At 45.1% G+C, this 17,152-nt stretch overlaps 1 protein-coding gene across 1 annotated transcript in view; it reads left to right on the top strand.

Annotated features, from left to right (window-relative positions):
• oxr1a (oxidation resistance 1a) overlaps nucleotides 1-17,152 on the top strand; it is a 142,729-nt gene that overhangs the window by 35,946 nt on the left and 89,631 nt on the right. Inside the window, exon 2 of the mRNA XM_030101920.1 lies at nucleotides 12,384-12,580. Within this exon, the coding sequence (XP_029957780.1) occupies nucleotides 12,384-12,580 (197 nt within the window). The remainder of the gene's footprint in view (nucleotides 1-12,383; nucleotides 12,581-17,152) is intronic.

Here is a 17,152-nt window from a genome sequence, read left to right as displayed (position 1 = left end):
TTTTTTTATTTTTTTGCAAAGCCAAACAAATGCATTTGAAAATTAATACAGTCTCAGCATGAAGCCAGTTTTAACAACACCTTCTGGTGTAAAATGCAGTGAAGATCATCAGCAAAGTTGATCCCAATGAGAGATGACTCATTGAGGGGAAGCTGGGGGACATCTGACACACACACACAAACAAACGCTGTGTGTTTCTTCACGAACATGATTGGAAAACATCAGGTTTGGTGGCATTTGTTTCAGCAGTCCGTCACGGTCGTTTTAAGTTGTCTGAGGGTGAATGTGATGCATTATGGAGCTCTTTGCATAAAGCAACTGCACACATGCCGTCAGTTCCCATCTGCATCTGTAGGCTGTAATGGAGTCGTTAATGGTGTCTTTTCACTCAGACCGCGGCGCTAATGAGGCCTATTTTCAGCTCCGCCCTCTGTGAGGTTTTAGACATTTTAAAGCTGACTCACCTTTTCTATAATTCCACCCACACCCTGTGGGTGACAACCTGTGTCCCTCATTTTAAACATCTGTTTCCATTTTCATTCCCGATCACTTGCAATTTTGTCTTTCAAAATGCGCTAACAGAGAAATTCTGAACGTTTCTCCAGTATACGTACTTTTTTTTAAGCCTTCAGCAACTCAAATAGATTCTTTGATTATTAGTGTATCTTGTCTGATTACTCACATTTAATTCCAGACATTCACGTAAAACTAAATCGAACTGTCTTGAGGTGAAGAGAGAACATATGAAGACTTAATGCGTTTGACAGAGAAGCGTCGTTCGTCCAGAGACCCTGGGTCAGAAGAGTGGGCTCCGGCTTCTTCTCTGCGATGATTTGGTGTGAAAGTCCGTTTGATGAGATTGACAGCTGCCCAGGGATACACTCAAGGCTCTGTCTTCATTTACCACGTCCATCTCGGCTGTCACTATCCATTTAGGGGCCGCTCTTTCTCCTCCTCGTATGGCTCCTCGTGTCATTCCTATTCGGAGAGAAGTGGATGTGGGCCGGCCTGACAACTCCTCCTCATGGCTCCTCTCCATGAACGGCTCCACTTATATTTTAGCGTGGCTTTGTGTTGGATTTGGACAAAGAGACTTTCCTCCCATCCTCTGCCTTTCAGCATGTGCATCAGTTGAGTTTTGTCACACTAGAGTAAGCTGATTTGTGTCCTCTGTGAATTTCATTGGGCCGCAGAATGTGCCAGGCGCTGCCAATGGTGCCTGTTACAGAAGGGCATCAGGTCAGCCGGCCTGAGCCGACCAACCTGCCAGCTTCAGAGGGGGAGAAAGACAGGCTGGAGCGGGAGGACAAGAACTAATGAGATGGACGTGGGAAAAGAAGAGGTGAACTGAGAGAAAAGAATCTGGAGGCACAAGCTTCCTCAAGCAGGTGCAGCAGATTGACCTCCACCCAAACAATAATACCGCTCGCACGTATGAATGCAGACGTAGATTTAAAGTTGACACACTAGCATCAGTCCTCCGGAGGTCCAGGATCACACCAGTGGTGACAGATGCTGCCGCCCGGAGTCGGCCAGTCGGTGCTTCCCGCCTCATGATGAACAGATGTGCGAGTGAGAGGATTCTGGAACCTGAAGGCTTCGCATTCAGCCACAGACCGAGCAGAAGGCTGAGCTGTGGATATGAGGGAATGGAAATCAAAACTCTTCACGTTTACTCTTCAAAGTTTACCCGAACACACCGATTTTAGCACCAAATAAAAGACGTAATCTGTCCAGTGGGTCCTGGACTGACCTCAGGACTTCTTCCTGGCTGCATGCTCTTGCCAGACCTCGAGCAGGAGGCAGCCATGAGGCTTCTTAGACGCTGGAGCCACTTCAGCTCGCTCCACACTGTGAAAAAAGAGTGCCTCAACTCTCTGGATGGCGGAGTAGCCCACTCTATCACAGAGAGCCACCATGCAAAGAAAACTCATTTCAGACGCTGGTATCTGTAATCTCATTTTCTCGGTCATGACCCAGAGTTCATGACCATAGGTGAGGCTGGGGAAGTCAGACCACCAGGGAAACGGAGAGCTCCACTTCAGAGCTCGGCTCCCTCTTTAGCGCCACAATCTGATACTCTGACCGCCGTGCTGCAGGACTGCAGCGCTGGAATCTCTTTCCAGGTGCAATTACTTACTGCCACATCTTCTCAACTGGTAATAACTGGAGGAACAATCACCGTGGCTGGCTTGGCTTTAAGAGTTTTGAACTAAAAATGACTGAGAGTAATGTTCTGTCTTTCAGAGCTTCAGCTGGATTCACCAAAAACAATCTGAGATAATCATTAAAATTTAAACCAAAATCATGTCAGTTTCAGCTCTTTGTAAGATTAGAGTGGATAAAAAGAGCAGTTCTTCTTATCATTTAAGTGTGTGTTCACAGTTATGGTTAAATAATCATAGAATGTGCCACAACAGGAGATCATGTGGGGGGAAAAAAACCTATTTGCAGTATGTAACCATAAGCAGAATAGAAGTTGTTTTTTTTCTGTTTTTGTGCCTCATGGTTAAAAAAGAAAATCAATTAGGAGGCAGTCCAAGGCCAGTCGTCCAGAGATGACGTGTGGCGTCCTTCGTGTGTCCGCACAGAGACGCCGTGGCTGCTTTCTGCTGCTTCAAGGACATGCGGCGAATGCGAGGCTTGCAGTCAGAACCATGCTGTTTGTCTCCATGTTTAATCAGAGGCCACCCAGTCAAAGCTCTGCTTCGACACGGGTTAGATCACTCACAGTCTTACGCAAAAATACTAAGAAAGAGGCTGATTTCTACCTGATGATGTTCTGTTGCTGTTTGTCGTCCGTTTCTCCCAGAGCTGAATGAGAAGAACCACACAGCTGTGTGTCTGGTTCAGTCTTCATGGTTCTGCTTTTGTTCTCTCATACACGCGTCACACACTCTGATGGTAGCATTTGTGAAGAAGGAACTGGATTTGAAATGAAGCTGCGATAGCCGCTTCGGGACCGTTTACAGCCACCAGGTTACAGGTTTCATCGACGTAATGTGTGCAAGCTAATTATATTTCATGTGCTGCTTTTCGCTTTTGGTTTATTATGTCTGGCTAACAGGACGGAAATACATGATCCTGAAAATGACTACAGTGGTTCTAAAGTGGGAAAAGAATGGAAAAAAAGAAAAAAAAAAAAACAAAGTGGTATTCTGCTATTACGTAATTTAAAGGTGTTTATAAATGTGAGTGAAAAAATGCATCAGGATCAACATGACTCAATTAAATGTTGGAGAGAAGATCTTTAAACTCTTTATTTGGTAACTGAATATCTTACTGAAAAACACTTAAAATTATATTTTTGATCAGACCTTTCAGATTACAGAAGTGTACAAAGAGCTCTAAAAGAAAACGTTTGAGATTTCTTCACTTCATTTTCTGATATAAACAAGGAGCTTTATCCCAGAACGATTAGATGTCAGTTTTGGCTCTCAAGAAGCTCTGAGGAGGATTTGCGTTTTAATATTGAATATTTCACAAGACAAATCTTGATATTAGTCTTTGTACATGTACAATGTTTTCTTTGTATTTAAAACATAATATTTAAAAAAAAAATGGATTATAGAATGATGTGTCGCTATAAAACCACCGACTCTCATCAATCGCAAGTTATTCAGTCACAGTCCCTGACGTTTCTGGCTCTCTCAGTCCAACCTGCACAGGAGGCCAACCGTGAAAACCACCAGAATCTGTTCACCTTCAGTCAGCAGTGTCTGACTTGCAACCTTCCAACTGAGAAACGACTGACTCTACCAGCTAAACCACAGCTGCCCCAGCCGTGGCCGATTCATTCACTGTACAGTGTAGCATCAGCTGCTCTTAACATCCCTCAGCAAGAACGTCAGACTGTTACTCATTCATTAGACGTTTGTCTCAGCTGGATCTTTTTCCAAGCTAAAGCCGCTCAGTTTTATTTATTCGTAAATTAGTTCTTTTTTTCTTCTCAACAACTGCAAACTTTCAAATCTTCACACATGCTTCCCCAACAGAGGACCGATCCACATGGTGCTGAGAGCCATGAAACCAATTCTACCAGAAGTGGCATTGAGGAAATGAAGATAGCTACAGATAAACAGGTATCAGTTGACTAAAAACCTGTAGGTTAATGTGGTTAATCTGATTTTAGTGGGATTGTCAGAGCTCGTGTCAATACAGGTACTGAACATTCTGACAATCAAAGAAAATAATGAATAATAATAAATATGAGCAAGCATCTTAAAAAAAAAAAAAAAAAATCCTCCAATGATCAGTGAAGCTGAAACTTCTCAAATGAACACATCATATTTTCAGTGTACGTTGTCTTTCATTCATCTTTTTTTTTCTTGAAAGAGGCTATAATAGCTCCAGTGACCAGCCGGCCGGTACCGTCAGGTTTTCCATTATCGGTAGCAGTTGGCGGTTTCTCCTCTTTATTACATTTTCCTCAATTGCACTTTTGCTGCTCAGGGATATCTTTGCACGTTATTCTTCCTAACAAATTAGAAGCATTGTGGGAAGCCAATAACGGTGATAATTAAAACTCCGGTTTTCATCTCTGCCGTCTGTCCCCGCTCCTCCCGGTCCTCCCGGCTCGCGCTCATCGAACGCGATGCTCCGCACGCCGCTGAAAACTGCCAATAACTCAGAGCGCGTCTCTGATTCCTGCAGCCTCGATGGCGTGACGTCGCTTCCACCGCTCGCCCCGGCCAATCGCATCGCCGTGTGGCGCCGCGGCTCGGCAAATGGGAGCGCGAGAGCCGGACTGAGGCTAGCAACCGGGAGGCGGCGGCGGAGGAGGAGGAGAGGAAGAGGACAGTGGAAGACTGCAATAACAGCAGTAGCAGTCCCAAGGCCCCGCGGATACACACCGAACCAAACGCCAGAGGCTGTGTATGATTGAGCGGCTGAGTCTGACTGGGTGTGTTTGCGTTTGTGGCCAAGATGGAGACAAAGAGAGCAAAGTGTGTTTCCTTTCCCCCGTATATATGTGTGTGTGTGTGTGTGTGCTTGCTGTTGGAGTGATACACAGGGAGCCAGAAAAGTGAGGGAGAAAAACATGCCCCCGAGTCAGAGCCCGGCACATAATCAAGCCCTAATTTCCTTTTTTCCCTTCCTCCTCTCCCGCTTTTCCCTCCCTGCTTTGTATCGGCACAGATAATTCCCAGTTAGAGGAGTGAAAGGCCATGGCTGAGGGGTGTTTCTGTGTGTTATTGATACGTTTTAGAAAATGAATAGCAGCGGCGCCTCCTCCAGCTGTTTGCTCACGAGCCGAACTGTTGATTTATGGACCGCTTTCTGATCAGAACGCAGCCGTTCGGCGGCGCTGGCAGATGCTGCTAAGTGATGGAGAAATCATTAGACGCAGCTCCAGGCCTGGTTGGCTGGCGAGGCGGTGCGTGCTCCAGAGCCTTTGTCTGGTATTATTTGAATGTGTAATGCTGGGTGATTAGAAAGGGTTGATTTTAAAGTGTGAACTGGTGTCTGGAGGATATAATTAAACCCACAGCCGATGGAAGGGAGGCTGAGCTTTTGGATGAGAACGCAGGTTTACGTACACGTTTGGTTTTCACTCTTCACACAGCGGTGGAAAATGTACCACAAATGTGAATACTGCAACGTAAAGATACTCGTAACCATTCCCAAATACTGCTCTTTTACATTGTTAATTGCGTTCACCTATTGGAAGCGCCTGACATCGAGGTTCACTGCCTTGCTCAAGAGCACTTCCACCCATGGACAAATAGGGAACCTGCAGTCTTCCATTTGTGAGGCTACCCGCTCTACCGACTGAGCCACAGCCGCAAGATTCATCTGTCCACTGTTAGGAATAAGCAAATTAATATCTTATTTGATTTGTTCAAATAAACATGAAATTTGTTCATTTTCTGACAAATTGACAGAAGTCGATTTTCGATCATCAGGTTTCCAGTTTTGGTAAAAGAGGAGTAAAAATGTGACTTTTAATTTGTTTTTGTGAAGCCATTTACGCATGAACAAAAGAGAGATGTGGTTTCCCAAAACTCTCCCGAGTGCCTCTTATCCACAGAAACTGAAATAGTTCATTTTGACCCCAGAGCAGTGGAGCTGATACTAAATCAGGTCGTGTGTTTAAGGCGGACGTTTAATAAAACAGACCTGTGCTTTGGTGGGAGTTATAGCCGGAGTGTGGCTTTCTCTAAACGGTTCATATTTCAAGTGCTCTTTACCGTTTCCTGTACTCGACTGAACCATCATATTTCTGTAGTTTGAATCGGATGCAAGTGAGTTAATGAAGGCATCTGAAAGAGCCGTGGCTCGTTCAATAAAAACTAAACAGGATTGACTATTGAGCATAAAATGTTGCTTTAAATAATATTACTTAAATGTGTTTTTTTGAGCATGAATAAAAAGTGATGCTGGCAAAGAGCGAGTGGAGGAAATGGAAATAATGCTCTATCAAGATGAGCCAAAAGGTCATTTGGAGGTTTCCTTTGGTGCCTTGTCTCAGTAGCAGATCTCTCTTCCCTTTTTCCGTCTCACACTCCCAGACAGCCTCTTGTTGCCTTTCATGTTGGCCTCTGTCTGCCTTCGCCGATGGCATGCGAAAAGAAAGACCATTAAAAAAAAAAAAGAGAGAGAATATTTTGGGGTCTGTAAGATTTAAAACAACTGGAAGAGGCAGGATTTTGCAGAAGGAGACGTGTCGGCAATGAGAAAACACATCAAACTGGATATCCAGCTGAGGGCAGAGTGAAGAATGGACACCCACTCAGCTCTGAGACAGACTGTCTCGGTCTCCTGGAATGGGAAGGAATCTTAATGTGTTACATAACAAACAAAACCGTGGGTTTTAGCTTTTGATTGTGTTTGGGAAAATGGTTTGTTTTTTTCGCATACGCGTTGAAAGGAGCAATGGCAAATGCTTCGTTAATTTCCCTGTAAAATGTGCCCAGTAACAGCCGACTCCGCAGGGCCGGAAACAATAACACCATGCAGTTGATCACTTCTTAGCTCCTCAGCTTTTCATCTGCGTCGCAGTTGGCCTTTAGCTGTTATTCGCACCACTTTGTTACGGCGGCGGCCCCAACTTTAAAGCCTCATTGGTCAAAACCGCCACATAACCCCCCTGACACAGAATTGCTGCTCTGGCATTTAGCAAGGGCAGATGAGCGTAATGTGGCGTGGAGCTCCATACATCATTATGCGGAGGTGTCCGACAGCAGAGCGGAGAGCGGCGAGGTCCGGGCCGTATTTCATTAGGCTTCCAGATGAAACAAAAGGCCTCATTAACATGCGTGACCACAGGTTGCTCTTGCCCTCTGCCTCTCTGTCTCCGACTCCGCCGTCTAGATTAACAGCATAAACTTGTGTGATCACCTTTCAGTTGGTGTGGTTTCAGCAGAGAATCATGGGGTTTTAGCTAAAATAGAGGATCGTTAACGACACGGTCAGGTGTGAAAAGCAGCATACTGTCAGATGTGCCTCGGTTCAAAGTGAATCTCGACCAGACGCAAGCCTTGTTTCCACTGAGCAGTATAACACGGCATGGAAGAGGACAGCAATGCATACCTATACCAAAGCTGTTGTGGCATCCAGCATACGACCTTTATGTGAATCAAATAGTTACAAAGTTGACAGTTACTTATTGAGTCTGCTTTTTCCTGTGAATATTGTGGTCATGGCATCAAAATCAGATTAGCATGGCTAACAGGCCACTGTGCTGTATCCATGTTCAAGCTTGTGGCATCCATAGGTCACATCTACTTTTGAAATCTAAAACCAGTGAGGGGTGCAGGCTGACCGGGGACTGGGAGATGACTGCAGTCCGGCTGGGCCTCCAGCGTGGAGCTGAGGTTTGCTGGCTGTTCCCGGTGGTGGGTAGTAGTAGTGGTGGTGGGGGCTTGGCTCCTGGGTCCGTGGTGAGCCTCCCCTCTTCTCTGGGGTGGTCTGCCCTGTGCTCTTCCTCTGGTACCTCGTGGACTGGGGGTGTAGCCCCCCCCCCCCCCCCCCCCCCCCCCCGGGTTGGTTTGCTTGGGCCCCTTTGGGTCTGGAGTGGTGCTGGGTTTGGGCAGTGTGATGTGGGCCCACTTACCCCGAGGAGGTTGCTGCTGTTTGTTCTCATTGAAATTTATATAATATTTTTTATACAAACACTAAACGCAGCTTCAAAATGCAAAAAGAAAAAAAAAAGAAAGCCTCTAATTTTTTTGAAGAAGGATCAGTATACCAGGATAATTCCTCCTCCTTGCCTTGAATCAGCAGCTTGATACAGACCTGAGATGCTTCGGCATTAGTCTTTCATCTGTGTTTCTACACCTAAATGAGCATGAGTTTATTACATCCCTCTCTGTTCAAGTTACATAAGCAGCATTCAGTTTATTCATCATCATTGTCAGCCTGGTCAATGTGCCGCCATGCACACACACTCTGACGTCAACACCGCCCGTCCCCTATGGGCCTCATATAGGACCCTCATGGGCCCAGTTTGCCGCTGTACTGTATGTAAAATGCTAATTCCCAGTTCAAAAAAAAAAAAAAAAAAGTATTGTTCCCGTGAGTAAAGGAGCGAGAAGCAAAGACGAGGAATGGAAGGCAATGCAAGCGCAGCGCCCGCCCCCTCCCCCCCCCCTTTTTTTTTCTAGGTTTAATCCCTCTTAGTAGGGGAGCGATAAGCGTGTTTTGACTTAGCCCCAAAATTCCTGTTGTTTATGCATCCTTTGCCAAACCACGTGGATCCCCGTAGAGTTGGATAATCTTAGTGATGGCAGCTTGGCAGGGCCGCAGATATACCGCTGCCTCCATACCCAGGTCATATCGCAACAGCGGGACATAAAACGAAATGCCTCAGTGTCTGTTTGCGTTCATTTTCCTCCTCTCTATTCATCTGTGTGTAAGCGCTTGCTCGCCGATAGGAATCTGTCGGAGCTGGTGGCTTTGTTTACACCCGTCTCTCATTGCTCTCTGCTGCTCATGAGCTTGCAAAGAAGATGGAGATTGGTGCAATGACGGCTCAGGACGAAGCCCAATTACCGCACCTCTCCCTCCAGTCAGCAGCAGCCGGTTTCTCACTGGTCTGGTTTGAGCCTCTCTCTCCTTCAGTTTCCTACTAGAGCCTTCTTTCTTTGTGTCACCTTAGTGTCATTATCTGAACTATTCCGCACTATAAAGCCAGTTTGAATCACCTGGAGCATGATACGACCATGTTGGATTAGTTCATGGAAGGTATAAATATACTTAATTCAAAAAATGAGGAAGACACACAGTAACACATTTTTCTATGTTTTTCTCGTTTACTTGACATGTGTGAATGTAATGCAGGTGAGATCTGATGTTGCTACCTGAGTGCAAAGCCTGAGGCGGGGGCAAGTGTTGGCAGCTCTTAAGCAGAAGAAAATGCTGACAATATAGTACATTAGGAATACAGTATATATTTATAAACTGCAATGTTACTATCTAGTCATAACAGAGGGCATTTAAATGTCAGCAAGCTGCCTCCAGGAATACATTAATGCCATATTATGTTATGTTACATTATGGAATTGAGTTTGCAGCACCAGAATTTTGTCAGATTTCCTGAGAAGGCTTGACAACTTCATATCGACAATCAATGATGTGCAGCTACAGTGCAATTACGTGTAATAAATCTGACTGGATCACATGCCGACGTGCATCTGTCGGCCCTTTGTTGGGCGTTCACTAAGATATGTATAAATTGAAAGCTTTAACTACAGTTTATCTCTATGTAGATCTTGATTCGGCTTTGATCTTAACAGGCTCACAGTCAAATGCAACAAAGTAGTATTCAGTTTGCTCTGTCTCTGTCACTCATTAAAAATTCAAGCTAATCTGTGAGTTGATTTGTTTTTGCCCTGCTCGTCTCTTTTGTGTTTTTGAGGGCCGATGCTGGAACTCTACTGTCTCATCTTGAGCACTGACAGTTGAATTGAGACCTATTCAGTTTTTCACTGTTGAAAGCGCTTTGAAACGTGATGGTTTTCAGGTGTGCATTTGATAGAACTGTGGTGACAGGCTTTCAAAAAGCGAGTGAAAACACAGACACACACACATATACACACGTGCACGCTCGCAATGTTTTGATACTGTTTAGTCTCGTAGCGCATTGGAAGAGCTGGAAGAGGGGCTTCTGTTCCACTGATGAGACGGTAATTAGTAGTAACTCCAAGGGGAGTGCAGATATACTTCATTCTCTCTCTCTCTTTTTCTCTCTCTCCCTCTCTCTCTCCCCATTTCTTTTGCCATGAGCAGCAGCAGGTCTCTCCATCTCTCCCTCTCCTTCTCACTCATTCTCCTACCTCATTATGTTCTCCATAAACAAACACTCTGTTTCCTCAAACTAGTCATTAGCACAATCTGGCGCATCCACCTTAACTTTGTTAAGCTGCGGGAAAACTTCCACCGCGTGTGATTGTGGAAATAAAAACAACACGACGTAAAGGAATCAGTTCAATTTAAAATGGAAATTTGGGGTGTTGGTTTTTCCTAAATGGATTGAGCGGACATATTTAGTTTGTTCTCAGGTGAGCTCTGTTTGCCTGCTTTGGTTTGTTTGACCGGAGAGAGAAGAACACACAGTGATGGACAGCATTTCCATAGAGATTATGCATTTTCATTAGCCAGTTAGACACTATGTCATGTGTGCCGCTCTGCTGCATGAGAGGATGGGCGCTTGGGTGAAATGGCCAGAAAGATTGTGTTCGCTTCAGCAGTTTTGCTGGAATGATTGAAAGTGTGTGCGAGGCAGCGCAGTGCTGGGAATCTTGTATTGCTGTTTCAGGACTTTTACAGACTGGAGACAGATAGTGTTTCTGGAGCCATTTTTCACTTTTTACGCTCAAGTTTTTGCTGGGAGGTTCAAACGTTTGTATTAAAGTTTCTGTGAAGATGCATCTGTGTGTGTGTGTGTCAGTGTGTCAGTGTTATTCCAGGGCACACGGTGTGTGTAGACGCAAGTCGGAATGAGAACATACGTGAGTGAATAAACCTGCTGCTGAGTGTTTTGGGATTATCTGGTCAGATTAGCCCAGTTAACTCATTTATACTTGTAAAACCCAAACCAAGGATCTTTTAATAGGCTTTGAGTTGTTGTTGTTGTACGCAGATTTGACTTGACCTGGCTCAGAAGGACCCTGCTGGTACTTCTGATGCCTTTTACATAAGCAGACTTAGTCTGAAGTTTCCCTTTGTTTTCTTCATGTCACAGATGCTTCTGTAGTTTAAATCCAGAATGGACTTAAAATGAGAAATCCTCCAAAAAGGGTGATTAGAAAATAAGAATATAGGTGGCATAAAAAATGACCTTTATATTTTTATGGGTATATGAGGGCTTTACCGTCAGTAGTTTAAAGGTGCATTAAGGAGTTTTTCCAACTTTAAAAATACTTATTTTCCACCATAAATATGTTACAAATATTCAATAATGTGTACAATGTGCCCTGACACATTCATTGCAAGTACTGCCAACAGCGCTAAATTGTCACTTGAAAGTTGCAGTGCCACTTGGAAATTTGTATTTCTTGGGGAGAATTTGAGAGGATGTGACGTAATGCGCGCTCCCGCTGGCCTGATTTGCTTAGCTTTCTTTTTGTCCGCCATTACTCTGCCAGATGCTAGGCAGCAACAACTGAGCAGTATTGAGGATGGATCTTCCAGAAAGTAAGAAAAGACTGGCTTCTGGCTCTGCAACAACTCCAGCACAGACCCCACCAGGCAAAGGAAACTTAAATTTTACACGGGCGCTACGAAAAGAGCGTGGAAGGAGTTCCCCTCTTCCGTGCACGTACATGGACGCAAGCCACAGGCACCAGCGTTTCACTAAGCTGCAGTTGCCCAAGGCCTGCAGAGGCCATTGTCTCGCATGAAATGTGCAAACTCCTTAATGCACCTTTGAAGTGCCAAAATTAGTTTTTTTCCCATCTTGTAACTGCACTGCAGCTATAAAAATGTATGTATTTAATTTAGGTTACTTCATGTGGAAATACATTGTTTACCACTTGTTAAATTATTAAGTAACCTTAAAAAGCAGCATCTTCTGAGATATACCGTATTATCCCCATTTGCTTGTTAACATTATGTATTAAATCTTCACAGGAATTCTTGTCATTATAAGAGAATGTACACTTGGTGTTTTTCTTTTTTTTTTTTTTTTGTAATCGTCAAAATCATTGCAAGACGGTCAAATTCAACCCAGAAGTATGTAAAGGGTAATGTGCATGAGCGTCTTATCTTCTATATGAAGTTGTTGGTTTTAAAGCAAGCAGGGCACCTACACACATCTACCAATTAACCTCAAATATGCGTCCTTCTTTCATCGACAGCCTTGAAGTCCTACATCGCACGGCATTCCTCACGTGCGTCTTCTGATGTGAGTGTAATCACCGGCTCTCCTCGCTCTCTTCCAGACTGAAGAAGAAGTCCCAGTCCGTGGATATCGCCAGTCAAGGTTTCTCGCCGACTCTGGTGCCAGCCTCGCCCCTCAACAAGGCTGCGCCACCTGTTGCCAAGACAACCTCCGTCCTCGCTGTGCAGGAGAACAACACCACCAACTCCCAGCGTCGCAGCCCCAGATGTGGCGAGCTGAAGAGGGGTTACACCATAGGTAAATGCCGCTGGGCTCCAGCTTGTTTGTGCCATCTTTAAATGCGTATTTAATCTGTTGCTTCATAGTACATTCTTCCTGCCGGTACATTATAGGTGGCTACCAGGCTTCTGGGAGGTATCTTGTTATTCTCCTGTGCACGTCGATAAGTGGGTGCGCAGACACTTGGGGCGCGCATAAAGTTCTCACACAGCTAAACTTGGCCGGCTCTCACTGTTCTTTCCCTGTTTTCAACTCCTAATTCGTTTGCCATTTGCAGATTCTAACTCCGTGACACTTCTGACATTTATTCCTGTGATGAATCCTCACTTTGATGGAAGTGGTGGTTGTTTCGGGGGGGTAACGGTCTACCGCCGGTCTATTTCTGGGCCCGCTGGAGTACACTTCAGGGAGCCGACTTCTTAGAGATGATGAAATGAGTTTGAGGTAAACTAATTCCAAACTGATGAAGGCAATGCTTCTCTGTTCACTTCGGTAATGTGATTTGCGGTCGGGGTGAAGGTTGGAGCGAAGGAGTGTGATGGGAAGAGTGTGCAGCGCTGTATGAGATGATTGGCAAGATCTTTGATATTTGATTATCTCTGAAACCATCGTTTCGAGTTTACATACTGAAGGGCCTTCAGCGGGTTTAGACTCTTTCATGGTAGCACATTTCTTTATCTGCAGAGAGGAGAGAGTTTGTGGCTCTTTAGGAATGCAGCCTGTGAGAAGTCGTATAGATTAGTGCAGGTTTTGCCGAGGTTGCTGTTCTGCAGCGAGTGTCATGGGTGTGGTGGGACATGAAGGGTCGCGGTGTGTCACCGAGGAGCCAGGAGTCGGGTGAAGGAGCTGTCCGTCGGTGCCTCGCGCTGACGAGCTTTCTCCAGAGTCATCGCGCATCGACTGTGCTCCCGCCGGCCGGGCATCGACTGGAAAATGGATTGATCTGCGGTCGTCTGTATCAGCTCGGTCGGCGATAATCAATAAAGGAAATTGTGGGATAAAAGCTTGAAGGGGACAGATGGATTGAGTGTTGATATTTTAGCAGGCTCTTATAATCCATTATCCATTCAGTGGCGGCGGTGGTCTCTTTTCTAAAAGCCCAGGGTCGGAAGTCACATTCGTTCAGCCATTAAATGAAACACGACTGTGACTTATTGTGTTTTTACGGCTTTTAACTACAAAGTAACAAATTGTACAAGCCTCTGAAGCGTGAGTCACAGCCGTTAATCATTTGCTCTGGCTAGTGTTGGCCTACATAAACCACAATCCCAAGTCCTGCCTTTTCCCACCATGTGACTACAGCCGCACTGCATCCGTCAGTCATTTGCGCTCTTATATCACATAATGAGACATTGATTAGTGACTGTTCTGTCTCTCCGCTTCCTATCTAGATGAGCTGCAGTAAATGCAGCCCCGTGGCATTTTCGTGTAGTCAAACCCAGGCAGGCCGCTCCTGCAGGCCCGATCATGCTAATTTATTCTAATGGGATAGCAATAACGTGGCAGGCGGCGTGCTGCGCTCGTCTGCCAGGGCTTCAGACAGACCTGTCATTAGGGGAGCTCTGCACATTCGCAAAAGACGTTTTAATAACCTGACCAATGAGCCTCCTACCGGGGCGACAGCGCCTCTGAAGAGAAGCAGTGATTGATATGTTGATGGTGTTCCTCCATTAAAAGTGCTCCGATCGCCCTTCGACTCCAGCAGCATCTTGACGCGGCGGTGGGAGCGCGCCGTCGACCCGGGCTGATGTCTGCGGGGCCGCGGTGGGAGGGGAGGGGAGGAGGGGGCATTTCTACACTGTCAGGGAGAAGGAAAGAATCATGTTGTGATGATACTGATGAAACAGGAACTTAACACTGAACAAGTAAAGACGAAAGAGTGACTGAAAACGGAGGAAGAGAGCAAAAAGGAGGAGAGTGAAGGACGGGAAAAAAAATACAGAGAAGTAAATAAATGAGAGCGTGATGAAGAAGGAGCAGTTAAAAAGAAGATCCTTTTATTTTACCATTGTAGTACTGAGCAGAAATTTCCCAGCAACTCTTAATTTCACAAAAGAAAGCTGCAATACTTCCAGTCTAAAGGTTGATGGTTCAGTCCACCATCTCACCTCTGCTTCCTTTTATAAGACACTCAACTAAAAGTGTGTGATGAGCTTGATTTGCAACAGTCACCACCACAGTGTGTGTGTGAATGATTGTGAGTTGTGAATGAGTGAATGTAACCGAGACTGACGAAAAATGCACCACACAAGTGAATTTAGCAATGAATTTTCTTGCATGCACTTTTTTCTATACCGATAACAAATAAACCAGTGGAAATGAGCCAAAAGTCTGGAGTCATCTTTTTAAAAGGTTAAAATGATGGTGACGGCCATGGAATCCCTTAAATTAAACCACCATTCCAGCCCCACACACAACACACAAATGTGGCTTTGACACATTTTGTAGTGCGTAAAAACGTCAGAACATAAAGCAGATAATTGGAAACCTTTAAAACAGCTGATAAAAGGAGCAGATAAAATGTCTGAACACAAGGATAAAAGATGAGGACTAAAATGACAGATAAAATGTCATAGTAAATAAATAAAATAGTACTAGGCGAGAATAAAAACTGGAGGAAAGAAGTCTCCTAAAGTCTCCTCCACTTTGTAAAAAAAAAAAAAGGAAAAAAGGAATAAAGGAAATAGGTATGACTGTGGAGATAAGGAAATGGGTGTAAGGATTAAGGAGAAAGGATGGGTAAGGAAAATACAAGGAAGAATTTAAAGAAAGGCACAGAAAAATATTTGAAGGAGTGAATGTTACTGGAGAAAAGAAGACACAGGAGGAGATGTGTTGAAGGAAAGGAAAGCTTCAGGGAGCAGAATGGAGGGAACAACAGAGGCGAAGGGCTGAAGAGGAAAAAGGAAAGCAAATCCTCCTCGGAGAGTGCGACACTTGACATCAGCTCTCCCCAGATTCCCGGCGTCTGCGGCTGACAGCCCCCGAGTCCCTCCGCCCCGTCTGACCTTTACATCATTATAGGCAGCCTTTAGCCCGCACCGCGGAGCTCAGTGCGCCCGGCTCGGTAATAGAACGCCAAACAGGAGATGAAGCGAGCTTCCCCCGCCGCCGTGGACTCATTAAGTAAGACTTTCACTGTTCCGCCAACAAACCGCTGTCTGCTAGAAAAACTGTTTCATCACACCGCGTTCTCATGGCTGTACGAGCGCTCCTCGCTCTCTCTCCATTTTCCAGGGCTGACTCATGCTCCCTGTGTCTGCGTGCAGCACATACGCGGGTCTTGTTCTCTGTGTGTTTTCTAAAGTTTGGCTGTGGGGAGTGCTGTGTGGCCCTCGGGGGCCGGGAGGAGCGCCGCCGCCCCTCCATTCTCCGTCTCTGTACGGGTGCAAAGGGAGAGTCTTCACAGCATGTCACTGCAGCTAATGGCTTCTAAAAGGAGAGCAGCATCCCTCCCTGACACCCCTGTCCTTTCTGTCCCCCTCCTCCTTTCTTCCTCGCATTTTGTAGTATACACACACACACACACACACACACACACACACGGACGCACACTCAGAGCCTCTGCTTTCTCACCCCCCGCCACCACCACCATCTTCCACTCCCTCCATCTTCACACATTCTACCTTGTTATCCTCTAATGTATTTCCTGTGTGTCTGACCCGGGGCGGGAGCAGAAGGGTAATCTGTCTCAAGGACAGACGGACAGCAGCAACAGATTGCTCCAAACGCCGGCTGCGGTCTTGAAGGGGCGCGTTATGCTTTTGTCGGACTCGTTCCCTAACCACACAGACTCTATATAATCTGGGCAAGTTTTGGCTTCTGTGATGTTTCTTGGGATGTGTAACAATATTTCCTCACTCTAATGTAGAAATGTGGGGTGCTTTTGTCCAAAGGACTGTTTTAGAAGAACTCTTAGAATTCATACGAAATGCAAATGATGAGACAACTTATGTCTTTGTAGTCATTATCTGCAGATTAATGCTGAAAAATCTGTACTTCTCAAACAACATAAGTTTGTTTTATGGACTGATTTTCATGTGAAAATACCATTATTCTCATCATAGTGACTATTTTTTTAATCTAAAAAGATGACAGTTGGTTACTATTTCTTGCTGGTTGACATAACTACTTTTTCCTCCATGTGTGGCACTAATGCAGTTTTTTTTGAATTCCTCACATGCTGGACCGAAACACGATTTTGTCAGAGACTGAGCTGAAGGACGAACACAGTCAGGTTTGAAGCCGCGATAAAGAATAAGATGGGATTGTGTCAGTAGTATGCTGTCTTTTTTGAAATAAAATACCTTGAATTAGCTTCTCCTTACCTGAAGGTTACCCTCACAATAGTAGGCTTTAGTACAAGGTATTTGCGTTTTATTTCCAATACCAGCTATCGTAAGGTAAAATAAGGCCATATGGGTACAATCAAGAACATTACTGAGCTTAGTGTTGAGTTAAGGATTAGAAATGGAGCAGTTACAGCTGGTTTTAAGTAAGAAAGTAAAGTAAATGTAAGTAGATATATCATCTTCCCAAAAGCAACGGACTTCAGCCCACGTCTTAGAGAACATCCAGGTCCTTGGACTG

The sequence above is a fragment of the Salarias fasciatus genome, chromosome 11, assembly GCF_902148845.1.
Source record: "Salarias fasciatus chromosome 11, fSalaFa1.1, whole genome shotgun sequence".
Classification (NCBI taxonomy): Eukaryota; Metazoa; Chordata; class Actinopteri; order Blenniiformes; family Blenniidae; genus Salarias; species Salarias fasciatus.
The sequence above is the reverse complement of the archived record's forward strand: the minus strand, read 5'-3'. Positions and strand labels throughout refer to the sequence as shown.